This window comes from Guillardia theta, assembly GCF_000315625.1.
Source record: "Guillardia theta CCMP2712 unplaced genomic scaffold GUITHscaffold_19, whole genome shotgun sequence".
In the NCBI taxonomy this organism is placed as follows: Eukaryota; class Cryptophyceae; order Pyrenomonadales; family Geminigeraceae; genus Guillardia; species Guillardia theta.
Genome location: NW_005434655.1, coordinates 68,622 through 81,999, shown reverse-complemented (window position 1 = coordinate 81,999; position 13,378 = coordinate 68,622). Strand labels below are relative to the sequence as shown.

At 54.9% G+C, this 13,378-nt stretch overlaps 3 protein-coding genes across 3 annotated transcripts; 2 read left to right on the top strand and 1 right to left on the bottom strand.

Moving 5' to 3' along the window:
* Positions 1-272: 272 nt before the first annotated feature.
* GUITHDRAFT_68151 (hypothetical protein) lies at positions 273-2,472 on the top strand (the record flags this gene model as incomplete). Its single annotated transcript, XM_005835896.1, has 6 exons — positions 273-998; positions 1,252-1,533; positions 1,577-1,684; positions 2,032-2,142; positions 2,225-2,292; positions 2,349-2,472. The coding sequence occupies 6 exons, from the start codon at positions 273-275 to the stop codon at positions 2,470-2,472; spliced, it is 1,419 nt and encodes a 472-aa protein (XP_005835953.1).
* Positions 2,473-5,703: 3,231 nt separating this feature from the next.
* On the bottom strand, positions 5,704-6,021 carry GUITHDRAFT_44954 (hypothetical protein; the record flags this gene model as incomplete). The annotated part of the gene is made up of 1 exon (XM_005835895.1): positions 5,704-6,021. A coding segment is annotated over one exon (318 nt), but the record flags the coding sequence as incomplete, so codon positions are not given.
* Positions 6,022-7,634: 1,613 nt separating this feature from the next.
* GUITHDRAFT_68154 (hypothetical protein) lies at positions 7,635-10,525 on the top strand (the record flags this gene model as incomplete). Its single annotated transcript, XM_005835894.1, has 4 exons — positions 7,635-8,307; positions 8,367-8,525; positions 8,595-9,320; positions 9,348-10,525. 4 exons carry the CDS (start codon positions 7,635-7,637, stop codon positions 10,523-10,525), a joined length of 2,736 nt encoding a protein of 911 aa, XP_005835951.1.
* Between the last annotated feature and the right edge of the window lie 2,853 nt (positions 10,526-13,378).

The following is a 13,378-nucleotide window of genomic DNA, read 5'->3' as shown; positions in this document are numbered from 1 at the left end:
AGAAATATAAATCGGTACAGAATAATTTCTAAAATATTTTATGATGACCAAATCTTATAACTGTGGTAGAGAGGGTATTTTACCGGTATTGGAGGGCAGCCTGGAGGATCCGAGGCACGTGCGGCATGCAGGGAGCGCGTGCGGGAGGAGGACGAGGAGCCGCCGCCTTGCTCGCGTGGGGGAGAGCCACAGCTGACAGCTTGCGAGGAACGGCCGTAGGAGGGCTAAGAGGAGCAGGCGGGTTGAGGAGGGGGGACTTGGGGCGAAGGGCAATGTCGGACTCGGGGCATGTGTCCTCGGTTACGTCAGTAGGGTTCAGGTTGAGCAGAAGCGGGAGGTTTTCAGGAGAGACCGACCCTCTCATGGAGCGATTCAATGCTTCCCTCCCCTATGACAAGCGCATGTGGAAGCAGGACCTGGAGGGCAGCATCGCGTACGCTGCTGCGCTGGGGAGGGCTGGGATCTTGAAAGATGACGAGGTGAAGAAGCTGCAGGAGGGGCTGAGGGCTGTCGGGAAGGAATGGGAGAGCGGGAAGTTCGAGGTGAAGGGAGGGGACGAAGATATCCACACGGCAAACGAGAGAAGGCTGACGGAAATCGTCGGCCCCGTGGGGGGCAAGTTGCACACAGGAAGGAGCAGGAACGACCAGGTGGTAACGGACGTTCGGCTGTGGCTGCGGGAGGAGGTGAGAGCGCTGATCTCCAACATGAAGAACCTCATCAGCGTCGCCACTGAGCGCGCAGAGAAGGAGATGGACCTGCTGCTGCCCGGCTACACCCACCTCCAGCGAGCTCAGCCTATCCGCTGGTCGCACTGGCTCCTGTGCTACGCATGGCAGTGGAAGAGGGACGTCGAGAGGCTGGAGGGGCTCCTCACTCGCGTTAACCTCCTCCCCTTGGGCGTCGGTGCTCTGTCCGGCCATCCGTTCGGGGTAGACCGCCATGCTCTTGCCAAGGACTTGGGGTTTGACGGCATCATTCCTAACAGTCTGGATGCGGTGAGACGACGTGGACTACTCTTGTACCCTTGCTAGTCATATTCTCTGCTATCACTCACTCTGAATCGATGTTTTCTTCCCTCTGAATCCATCTTCCTCTCACCTCCTCTTCCCTCCGCTACTACCTTCCTCGTCGTCCCTCCTCCTCCTTCTCGTTTCTTACCCAAGCTTCTCGTCCTTCCATCCATCGTTCTTCTCTATTTCTCTATTCTTTCTCGCGCTTGCATCTTGGCACTATCTCATGGCTGCTCAGGTTGGGGACCGAGATTTCATCCTGGAGTACTTGTTCGCCAGCAGCTTGATCATGGTCCACTTCAGCCGCTTCGCCGAGGACCTCATCCTCTACTCCTCCACCGAGTTCGGCTTCGTCTCGCTCGCCGACGCCTACAGCACGGGCTCCTCCCTCATGCCGCAGAAGAAGAATCCTGATGCTCTAGAGCTCCTGCGAGGCAAGTCGGGCAGGACCATCGGGCAGACCGTCGGGCTGCTGGTGACTGTCAAAGGGACGCCGTCGACGTACAACAAGGACCTGCAGGTAGAGGCGACGAGTCCTCGTTGCTGCTCTGACCCTTGGGCAGGAGGACAAGGAGCCCTTGTTTGACGCCGCCGACACCTTGGAGGCCTGCTCTCTCATTGCTAACGGAGTCCTGTCAACCCTGGTGACCAACAAGGACAAGATGCTCAAGGTATCCTTTTCCTCCCCCTCCCCTCCCTCCCTCCCTCCCTCCCTCCCTCCCTCCTCCCCCTCCAATCTGTCTTCAACTTCACCCCTGAATTGCCACGGCCCGCTCCGATGGATCGGAGATGGAGCTGCCAAAATTCACAACGGGGGAAGAGAATCGCTGGTTCGAAGCGGTCACTTCATAATTCAGTTGATGTTTCCGTCAAAACCCGAGCTATATGATCCCCTCCTTCACTTCCCTCCCCTTCCCTCCTTGTCCCCGCTATCCTCTCCTTTCCTGCTCTTCACCTCTACTCCCCTTGTCGTGGACCTCTTCACTCATGTTCCCTCGCCCACTCACTTGTGCATCAGGCTTTGGATCTCCCAATGCTCGCGACCGACCTGTCGGATCATCTTGTGCGCAAGGGAATTCCCTTCAGGGAGGCGCATCATGTCGCAGGGGCGGTAGTGAAGCTCGCAGAGGTGCCTCCTCCTCCTCCTCATCATCATCATCATCATCATCATCATCCCCGTCCTCCTCTTCGCTGACCAGCTCCTCCTCCAGGACCGTAAGTGCTCGCTCGATCAGCTCACGGTGGAGGACCTCAGAAAGATCCATCCATCCTTCGACGAGTCTGCCGCCAGGTACCCCAGCTGAGAGCCTTTTGAACTTACTGACCCCCCGCCAGCTCGGGCCCAGGTGGGATGTGGGACTACGAGGCAGCGGTGGAGCGACGGCAGACGGACGGAGGGACTTCGAGGCGAGCGGTGGGGAAGCAGATCGAGGAGCTCAAGGCCTGGTTGTCGCAGTGATGAGGTGAGAAACATCGAGGCAGCGAGCTGAGAAACGTGAGGGGAGGAGCTGGGAAAGCATGTCAAAAGCGAGGGACGTGACCACCCGTGCGCGTCTCTCGAAGACAAACATGCGATATCATCGCGTAGAGAGTGCAAGGGGCTCCAGTCTATGAGCCTCTTGTTAGTTTACATGCGCACACAGCCGCTCAATGCTCCTTCCTCTCCCTCTCCTCCCTCCCGCCCATCTGATAGATGTCGCTTCTTCGAATGCTGATGGCAATGCTGCAGGTGAAAGCTTTATTAAGTTAGTGAGTGATGTGAACCTAGTGAATGCTTATACCTGACCCGTTTGTTCACTCCTCCTCCTCTTCCTCCTCCTCCTCCTCCTCCTCCTCCTCCTCCTCCTCCTCCTCATGCTCTCTTACTCTCTTCCCCTTTGTCCTCTACCCTAGCCACTCCTCCAGCGCCTCGCGACCTCGTCTGCATCTCAGTATCCGAACTTCTCGTTCAAGGAAGTGCGCCCGTCGCCTGTATGGTCTCGTCACGGCGAGCGCAAGAGCAGGAGCATGCAGGACCAGTCTGTCCCATAGGAGGGACCCACGAGGCGTCTTCCTCCTCCACGTACTCCGGCATGCTCGACTTGGGCGGCTCAGCCATCTCCACCTACAGACAGTCTTGAGCTAGAGAGGAGACGGTCGAGCGCGACTACTACCGCCTGAGTCTCCTTCTTGTCTCCCTCCTTCGTCTTGGCTCGGTACCTGCGCCCACCCCGTCATTGCGCGACATTCAAGTACGGACAGGAAGAAGGGGAGGGGGGAGAAGGAGAATTATGTGGATGGAAGCGGGAAGTGAGAATGGAAAGGAGGCAGGAGAAGGGAGGAGAGGAAAGGGGAGGGGAGGGAGACCAGGAAGGGGAAGATGAAGAAAGAGGAGGAAGGGGAAAGGAAGTGGAAACGTACAGTCCTCCGCGCTGGAAGTCTACGAAGCTTGGGACCTGGAGAAGGGTAAGGGTCAGCAGAAGAGAGCAGGGCGGTTGAAGGAGAACCTCGGGGTTCTTGGTCGGCTCCTCGGCTTGCTGCTGCGGGCGAAGTTTCTTGGCAGGAGGGTCTTGAGCTTGAGGCTGCTCAGCCTCCTTTCTCTTCCCACCACTGCCGTTCTCCGTAGGCATCGCCGCGGCCTCCTCCCCGGAGGAGGGCGGGGCGTGAGGGGGCGGGGCTTCAGCAGTCTTGACATGAGAAGGAGGAGGAGGAGGAGGAGGTATTTTCTCCTCCTTGGCCTCTGCTGGAGCCTTTGCTGGGCTCTTCTTCTCTTCCTCGACCTTCTTCGCGCTGGAATCAACCGAGAGCGCGGGGACAGCAGCCGAGGGAGGGCGAGGAGCAGTGACGGTGGAAGATTTGAACTTGAATGCCTTCAAGAAAGTTTCAGCAGGAAAGAGGGAGAGAGGAGGCAGGGGAGGCGAAGGCAGGGGACGGGAGGAGGAGGAGGAGGAGGAGGAGGAAGAGAGGAGGAACAGCAGCAGAAGTAGCAGCAGGTCGAACAGCAGAAAGGAGTACCGAAGCTGCTGCCTTGAGGGGAGCGGAGATCGAGATGGCCGGAGTCAAGATCTTGACAAGCTTGTCTATCTTGACCGTCTCTGCCTCCAGCTCCTTGATCTTCCTGACCTTGCTCGCCCGCTCTGCCGCCTTCTGCTTCTTGTTCATGTCCTGCGAATGATCGTCATTGCCCGGCAAGTCTCTACAGGCTCCAGTGAGCACATGCAGGTAGGAGTCCAAACTGTCTTCTTCCTCCCCGGCCCCGTCGCCTTCTGCTTTCTCCGCGCGGCTCATCTCCTCCTACACCACGAGAGAAACGAACAGCGTGAGGGAAAGGAGGTAAAAACATGACGGAGAGAGCGAGAGAGGGAGAGGGAGAGGGAGGGAGGGAGGGAGGGAGGGAGGGAGGGAGGGAGGGAGGGAGGGAGGAAGATGGAGGAGGGGCGAGGTTTAGGGTAAAGGGGGAGGAGGGGGAGTTTGAGATCCTTGCCTTCAACTCCTTCAACTCCTTTTCGACGACGACTTTCCTCTCCTGCAAGGTCTAGAGGAAGGGAGTGAGTGAGTGGGGAGAGGAGAGATCAGAAAAACCTTGATGTTCTGAGGTTGCTCCTTGTTCGACAAGGATTTTTTCTTCAACTTCGTTCCTACCAGTTGACATCAGCAGCCCCCTCTCCTCCCCTCCCATCCCATCCCATCCCCTCTTCCTCCTCTCACTGTCGTAGAACTCATCGTCGTCCGAGTCCAAGTCTTCTTCGTCGCTCGAGTGCTTGGCATGGCGAGACGACTTCGTCTTGGAGGGATTTGAAATTCCTTTGAGTTGCCTCAAAAGCTCTGAAGAAAATTTCAGACTTCTCAGTCAAGACTGTTCAGCTCTGCAAATTCGAAAGACCTGAGAGGTTTTCTTCCATCGGCACCATGTCTTCTTCTATCTTCTTGATTCTTTCTTCTCCTCTTTGAATCGCATTCACCTGTTGGACAATATCATCATCGTCTCCATCATCATCATCATCATCATCATCATCATAATTATCATCATCTTCATCTTCATCTTCTTCATCATCATCTTCATCTTCTTCTTCATCATCATTTTCTTCTTCTTCTTGTTCTTGTTCATCATCATCATCATACGCATCTATCTGCTGTTTCAACCTGTCCCGCTGTCAGCTCATCGCCACCATCTTCTTTCTTTTTGATCTTCTTGATTTCGTCACGAATGTTGCTGATCTTCAGGAGTTTCTTCTCAAGTTTCTCAAGCACTTGCTCTTGTTTCTCTGTGAGCTGACCACTCTCCTTCAGCTGTCGCGCTTCTTCGATGACATCTGACGTCTCCTCCTCCTCCTCCTCCTCCGCATCATCCCCAAACCCCCTGGCAGAAACTCAATGTCATCTCAACTCTGTGCTGCTAACGTACCAAGATGCTCCTTCATCCTGCCGCTTGAACAGCGCGTGCGGTCCACCATCTTCAGTCAACTTAGGAAGCAACTTTGCCACTGGTTTCCTAGGAGGAGGAGGCTGTGAAGGTGCTTGTTCCTGCGGACGCTTCTTGTATCCCCACCCGCCTTCCACCGACTGCAGCAGAGTCAGAGCGCTATCGACTCTTCACTGCAAAACCTTGATGAGATGCTCAGGCCCATTGAAGATCAAGTGCCTACTTGACTAGCTCTCATGTCAGCTGACTGCAAAAAGATCCTCTGCATCGCACACACAAACTCACTTGTCCGAACTGCATCACGTCTCCTACCCCGATCTTGGCATACACCTGCGTCTTCAGCTGCTTCTTGTTGATCCTCGTCCCGTGAGTGCTCATGTCGTATATGAACGCTTCTCCATCTTCCTTGAGCTGGATCACAGCATGCTGTCGAGAGATGGAAGGGTGGTCCAGCACAACATCGCACACGTCTGCGTTCCTGCCGACCAGGAACGCGTCTTTGTTCTGCAAGTCGATCTTCTCAACAATGGTTCCGTTCTTCAGGACCTCGAGGAAGTAAGGAAACTTGTCTGCTGGTGGGACTCCCGCCCATGGCGGCTTCTCATAGCCCCCTGAACCTCCTGGTGCCTGTCCTGCTGCTGACTCCGAGGACGCTTCACCCTTCGGATGGGAGGGAGGTGGCGGCATGGCAAAGTGAGCTGTAGGGAGGGAGGGCTTCTTGAAGCCATCATCGTGATCCACGGTCTGGGTTGTGATGGGCTCCTGCCCTCCTCTCTCCCCTCCCGCTCCTTCTTCCCCTCCGTCTCCGCTCTCTCCTGCCATTTCCATCCTGGGTAAGTTGGGGGATGTGGGCTTTGGTATTTCACTTATTAGTATCATGTGACGCCTCAGTCACGCGCCGCGCCCGGCGCCGCGGGCCGCCGCCGGGACGGCGGCCCGGCGACTCCGAAGAGGAGGCCTTCCTAGCCGTCTTGCTAAGCCTGGTCCTCTCATGTCTGGATGCTTGCCGGGTTTCTGGCATCCTAGCATACAGAACGGTCTATCTCTCATATGCTCCTCACCCGGTGACCGTGCGGTGGCACTGAGCCTACGGTCCGGCGAACTTTGTGCCGCAGTGCAATGCCAGATTAAACTCGGTCTTGAGCAAAAACTGTCTTACTGCTGTACGGTAATTAAGGTCGTATGATATCTGGCATTACTTTGACACAGTACAAGTCCGAGTAACAGTAACAAACTTGTGCCACGGTGCTCCGTCACGCGCCGGGCGCGCCGGGCCCTCCGAGCCTGAGTTCAGACCGACGGCGGTCCGGAACTCCGGGACTCACAGGCTGTCCGAGCCCGGCTGACTCGGCGGCCGCCGGGAACTTTCAAGTTTATTCACCGTACCGTGCCACGGTTTTTTTACTCAAAAGTTAAGTTAAAAAAGCAGTTCGAGGACAATCGGTGGTCGCACAGCCTCAGGGCCGGCCAAACGGTCACGGCGAGAACTTTCCAGGTTCAGGCTGATGATTGTCCTTTTACTCAAAGTTAAGTTAAAAATCACTACTGAAAACTCACAACAAAAACTTCCCAACCTCATGCCCAGTTTTTTTTTTTCCGGTAAGTTGCCACCAGCCGTAACTTGAACTTAACTTTGAGTAGTAAAGACCGTGAGGGCCCAACCGTGCTGAAAGTGACGGGCAACTTCGGAAGTTTGACCTTCTAGGCTTGTTTCCGCCAGATGGTTGACCATCGTTGGTCAAAGTGTGGTCAAACTGGACTTGAGGTAGTCTAAGTGGTCAAACAGAAGTACTGTCTCGAAATCGATCCCTTTCGAGTATGCGAGTGCCAAACCCCAACGTTTCATCTGACATTTACACCGAGCGGTGCAGGGATCGTGTGGCTGCAATTCAAATGGGGGAGAAGGCACGTTCATTGTCGAGATCCAAGGATGAAGAGGGGGTGGTGAAGCGGGAGGTTAGCTTCCCCCCGAAAGGTAGGGTCTGAGCCTCGTCAAAAGGAGGGGTAGAGGTCACGATACCACTGGTCAAGTACCGTAGTACTGATTGGGAAGCAAAGATACAAGCTTGTTTAGAGGGGTGGGGCGGAAGGATAATAACAGTGAGCGTCGCCGCAAGCTGGACTTGCTCGCTGCTCCTTCATCCCTGCCAAGCTCGAGGTGACAGGAGACCATGGCTACCGATCTCGAGGACATCCAGAAGCCGGAATCGCTCGCTGCGATGGGCGGGAAGCTCCCCGTCATCCCCCTGAACCCCCGCGAGAAGCACACTCAGCCCATCGTAGACTTCAACCTGGAGGAGAACCTGCTCCAGTACGTGAGGCCCAGCCGATGGGTGGCCATCAATGTTGGAGACTTCCCACTGCTGAGATTCAACTGGGTCGTTTCCCTGTTAGCGTCAGTGATCCTGTGGGTGTTCATCATCGTAGTCTTGACGGCTCAAGACAACGCACAGGGAATCAACGTTGCTCTCCTTGAGTTCAACAACACGTGGCAACCTTGGATCACGCAGAACTTCACGTGGTTTTACATCTTCACACAAGATATTTGGTGCGTCTTCGTGGTGTACATCGCCTTCTCCAAGTACGGAAACATCAAGCTCGGGAAGGATGATGAGAAGCCCGCGTTCAGCGACTTCTCTTGGTTCGTCATGCTCTTTTGCAGTGGCATAGCCGTTGGCTTCTACTTCTATGGCGTGCGAGAGCCTCTTACTTATTACAGAGCTTCTTACTACAACGTCTTGTACAAGCCCGGGTGGTTGAACGACGACCAGCGAGCCCAGCAGGCGATCTTCATCACCCTCTACCATTGGGGCATCCACGCGTGGGCTTGCTACATCATCGTTGCGATGGTCCTCGGCTTTGTCGCCTTCCGATGGGATAGGCCGTTGACATGTGAGAACCTGTCGCACTTGTAGCGCTTTCATGTTATCCTGACAAGTTGTTTGTTGCAGTGCGTCAAGCTTTCTTCCCCCTCGTTGGGCATGTGATCGATGGCTTTGTTGGCGACATCATTGACTCTGTCGCCATGGCCTGTACCACCTTTGGTGTCTGCACCTCCCTTGGGTTTGGTGTCATGACGATGGTCCACGGCCTTCGGAGAATAGACTGCGGTGGAGGGATTGATTGCGTCAGCGACATTCCCACCAACGATGGCTCGCACACTGCCAGGGTTTGGCAAGGTAAGTTTGACATGCCGACAAGAACATTTGCTGGTGCATTGATGCTTTCAATAGTTGGAGCCATCTGGATCATCACCCTGATTGCGACAGTCTCGGTCGTCACGGGGCTCAACCACGGAATCAAGGCTCTCTCCCTGGTTGCCTTCGGTCTGGGCAACATGTTGCTCGTGATGCTCCTGTTGACCGACGACACCTGGTTCTTGTTGAACTCCTACGTGCAGTCTCTGGGTCACTACATCACTTACGTGATTCAAGTCGGGTTCGAGTGCGATACATGGCCTCAGCTCAACTTTGAGTTCAGAAACAACGGAGATAACAAGCTCTGGGACTCAGGCTCCAACAAGCTCTACGATACCGTGACCAAAGCCATCGGACGCCCTCTGACGGAACCCGACACTGCGTTTGGGTCACAAAGCTCCAATTGGATCGGATGGTGGACCATCTTCTACTGGGGCTGGTGGATCTCATGGGCCCCCTTTGTCGGCATGTTCGTTGCGACCATCTCGCGAGGCAGGACCTTGCGTCAGATCTTCATGGGAGCGATTGCAGCCCCTATCTTTTACAGCTTCTTCTTCTTAGTCGTCATGGGATCTCTCGGTATCAAGATGGAGAGGGTGGCCGAGCTTTCTCTTTTGGATCCAAAGACTACGAATTATGAGCAGATATGGAAGACGGGGATGGTCAACTGCACGGCGATGGGCTACAGTAAGTCTTGTTTCTGGACAGGTTGGTAAACGTTTGACATGCTTGCAGGCGATGGTCAGCCTCAGTCTGTTGCCGCCAGGAAGCTCGCTGAGGTTGGATACTATGCGCTTCCCTGCAGAAACCCCGACGATGTCTTTTTCGATGTTATGGAGCCGTATGGCAAAGGCATCGCAACGTATCTCAAGCTCATCTCCGTCATCGGCGTTGTCCTCTACTTCGTGACCTCGTCTGATTCAGGCTCTTACGTCGACGACATCCTCTCTGCAGGAGGTATGGCGCATCCTCCGGTCCTTCAGCGCGTCTACTGGGCCATCACAGAGGGAGCGTGCGCTACTGCCATCCTCTATGCGGGAGGATCGGATGCTCTCACAGCGCTGAGGGCCGTCTCCATCTGCTCTGGTCTCCCGCTCACCATCGCCATCTGCCTCATGTGCACGGCGTTGCTGAGAGCGTGCAAGTACGACATGATGGAAGAGGACATTCACTCGTCGACTCGCTTCATCGTCGGGCTCTTCGACTGGGCTGATGGCTTCCAACCAGCAGGCATCCCATCTGAGCTCGAGCCAGGGCTGCAGAGGCGGATCAGATCTCTCGTGATCTCTATCTTCGCTCCCTTCATCACCATCCACAAGGTCCACCACAAGTTCTACAACAACGTGGCGATCGTGCACACGGCTATCACAGGCATGCTCTTCATCACATGGATCGGTTGCATGATCGGAGAGGTCGGCACCACCAACGCTGCCTACGTGGGATGGACCATGTACATTTTCTTCGCCGCTCATCTGACCGCAACGAGGTTGCAAGCAAGGCTTGCTTACAAGGTCTACGGGTCAGCCTTCGAGGACTTCTTCGCCTGTCTCATCATGTACCCCTTTGTCATCTCTCAGCTCGACCTGCAGGTGGAGTCTCAGGTGGAGGTCCATGATGAGGATGCCCCTGCCCCGTACAGAGGCAAGCACGTCCCCGCCGACAAGCCTCACCGTGAAATGATGGACTACAATCATGTCATGGAGTTCCATGGCCCCGCAAAGCCTATTTCCTCACCCCAGGCGGTTTCTCCCCATTACTCGCCGTACTCGGGCCAGTACCCGTCCCAGTTTTCTTCCCGGCAACCCTCCCAGCAGGCTCCCTCGGGTGCGCCGGCGGTCCAGCTCCTCCCTCAGCCTGAGTTTCAGATGGGAGTGGCTCCTGAACAGTTTTCTATGGCGGTCGGCTCGGCTTAACGTATGAGATGTCCACTGATGACATCATGTACTAGTGCTTGTGTTATTATGTACTGTTTACAGTGATGGTCAACAGTACACTGATACTTGCAATTTATTCGTGCCCCTCTCACGCCTGTAACCTTCTCCCATAGCTTCCTGAGTTGATTCCTATACCACATCTCTCTCCCTGGCAGTCACGTTGACAACTCGGGAGCAGCCGCTGCCTCAGTCTAACTTCCTGCCTGCTCTGTCTGCTCTGCCCTCCTAGAACATTCTGCGGTTCACTCCGTACTTGTCATCTTCTCGACTCGCCTCGCCTCACTCCCCTTATCTCTCCTCTCTTCTTCTTATTCCTCGTGTTCGAGTCTCTTCTCATTTCACCGGTCACTTTTCCAGCCAGTCACCTGTCCCTATCCTTTCCTCGCTTGTCATTGAGCATCTGCCACATTGGTATGAGGCACTGGTAGACCTTTGCCACCTCTCAGGGCCTCCCAGGCACGCTATCGCGACCAACTGACGCGTCAGCCATCATGATGGCATATGCGAGAGAGCGGAAGGCCCAAGAGTTTTTGAGAGGAGCTATCAGACTCCGGAGAGTCACCGAGAGCCGGGTAGGAGCTAACGAGAGAGGGAGGAGCTACCAAAGACTTACTGGAAGGAAAGGACTCCGGGAGGTATCATGAAAGAGTCAGAGAAGGAGGAGCTAGCAGGAGGAGGAGGAGCTAGCAGGAGGAGGAGGAGCTAGCAGGAGGAGGAGGAGCTAGCAGGAGGAGGAGGAGGAGTATCTCAGTAAGGGAAAGGGGGGAGGAGCAATGAGATCTATAGCGAGTAAGAAGGTAGAAATGCTTCAAGCGCGTAGCATCGGAGGATCCCATAGCTGGCGAGCTACTTGATCCATCGCAACTACCTCAGCTCTCAGAAAGCCTGGCAAAATTTCGCCAGGACAGACTGAACGTTCCGAAAGCTGTGAGGTGCCTTCAAATGCACAGGCGAATGTGCCCGGTCGTATGAGCTTCAAAGGTCAACCCGACCAGGATGGCTTCAAACGTCGTGTGATGACTGTCACTGCGATGATGGGCACTCCAACACGCAAGCTGTTTGGAAACTGCAGAGACAAAGAAAACATTTATCGTGATGCCACGGATCAAGACCCATTGTTTGCAGGTGCCTTGAAGACGAATACGACCAGAAGCAAATGGCATGATAGCCGAGAAAGATGCAGAGAAACAAGATTCGGTCTCGATGTGCCATGAAGACGGTTGACAGTAGGGCTCGTGCTTCGTTTGATTTCGTAGCAGCCTTTGCCAATGTGATGAAGACATGAGCCTGATGGCTCGGTATTGCTCTGCCTCCAGTTCCTCTTCAGGTGAAGATGATGGGTCGGAAACCTGGTCGCTGTGATCTTCTCCTGAACCGCCTTCACCCTCCATGGGGAAGGGACATGGAGGAGGGTCCCGGAAACGTGCTAGGTATGATTCTGGACTACAGCTGGACCGCAGGCTGAGGGTCGCGGTCAACAGGAATGGAGCGAAAGACTGAGAATGGCTGAGAGAGATTTGGAATATCAGAGACTCAGAGTGATTGAAGCTGAGAGAGATTTGGAACATGAGGAAAAAAGAAAATGTGGGCCGAGACGGATTTAGCCGCGGAAAGAATGCAAACTCTCGTGTGGAAACAAAAACTCGAAAGCATGAAAACTTTCTGCATCGAGAAAGGTATTCAGATCCCGCCGCTCTACTTGTCACAAGCATTCTTCGATTTTCCAATTTTGAAAGTTCACTCACTGATCGCCGCGTGGCAAGGTGAGTAAAACATCCTCCGATCCGAAGTATGCTACTGTCTGGTTTCCGTACAGCGTTATATGAGGATGAGTCAAGTTTGTTGAAGTAGCCGGGTGTCCGATCTCTCCAGCCCGTTGCACAAATGCGTTCGCTAACAGTCTGAATCATTGTGACTCTCCTGATATCTCAAGTTTGTGATGCTATGATGACAAGGTTTCAGGTAGTAACCAGTAACTGTCCTAGTAGTGCGCCACTTGAACTCAGAGGCACTCGGTGAGGTAGTACCCCCCCGCAAGATGTAAAAAGGAGCTTGTCATTATTTGAGTTACAGAGAAGCTCCTGTTAGCTTGCATATACACGCTACGCTCTCTCCTCCCTGCCCCTGCGATGTTCCCGACTGCCTCGTCTGCTCCTTCCTCTCCTCCCAGACCTCCCCACACCTTCTCTTCCCCGGTGATCCCTCAGCCTCTCCATCGCCCCTCGCCCCGGGAGTGAGACAGGGCCGGTCGCGGCCTAAGTTGTACGGGAAGAGCCGGGCAGCGATCAGCAAGATGCTGAAGCTGGACAAGGTGAAGGCTCTTCTCGAGAGCACGTCGGGGCTAAGAGATCGGACGTACTGAGGATCAAGAGTAGGAAGCAAGATGATGGAGTAACATCTCCTGCCCGTGGCCGACATTAGGGTCCCCGTGACTCTGTGAGATCATGCGGCTCGCCGATGACTCGATGATGAGCGTCCGCCCGGCGGCATCATCATCCGATGATCGCCGGCGCCGGGATCCGATGATCCGGGCCCGGGGGCTGGCTGGACTCAGACAGGCTCAGTCACTCGTGCGCCGATCGGACAGTCCGATCACTTGAGTGAGTTGAACATTATTAGTCAAACTCATCAGGCAGAGGCTGAGGCGAACAAGATTATGGAGGACGGGGATACAAAAGGAAGGCTGGGAGGGCGAGAGTGATGGAGAGGAGAGGAGAGGAGAGGAGAGGAGAGGAGAGGAGAGGAGAGGAGAGGAGGAGGAGAGGAGGAAGGAGAGGAGAGGAGAGGAGAGGAGAGGAGAGGAGAGGAGAGGAGAGGAGAGGAGAGGAGAGG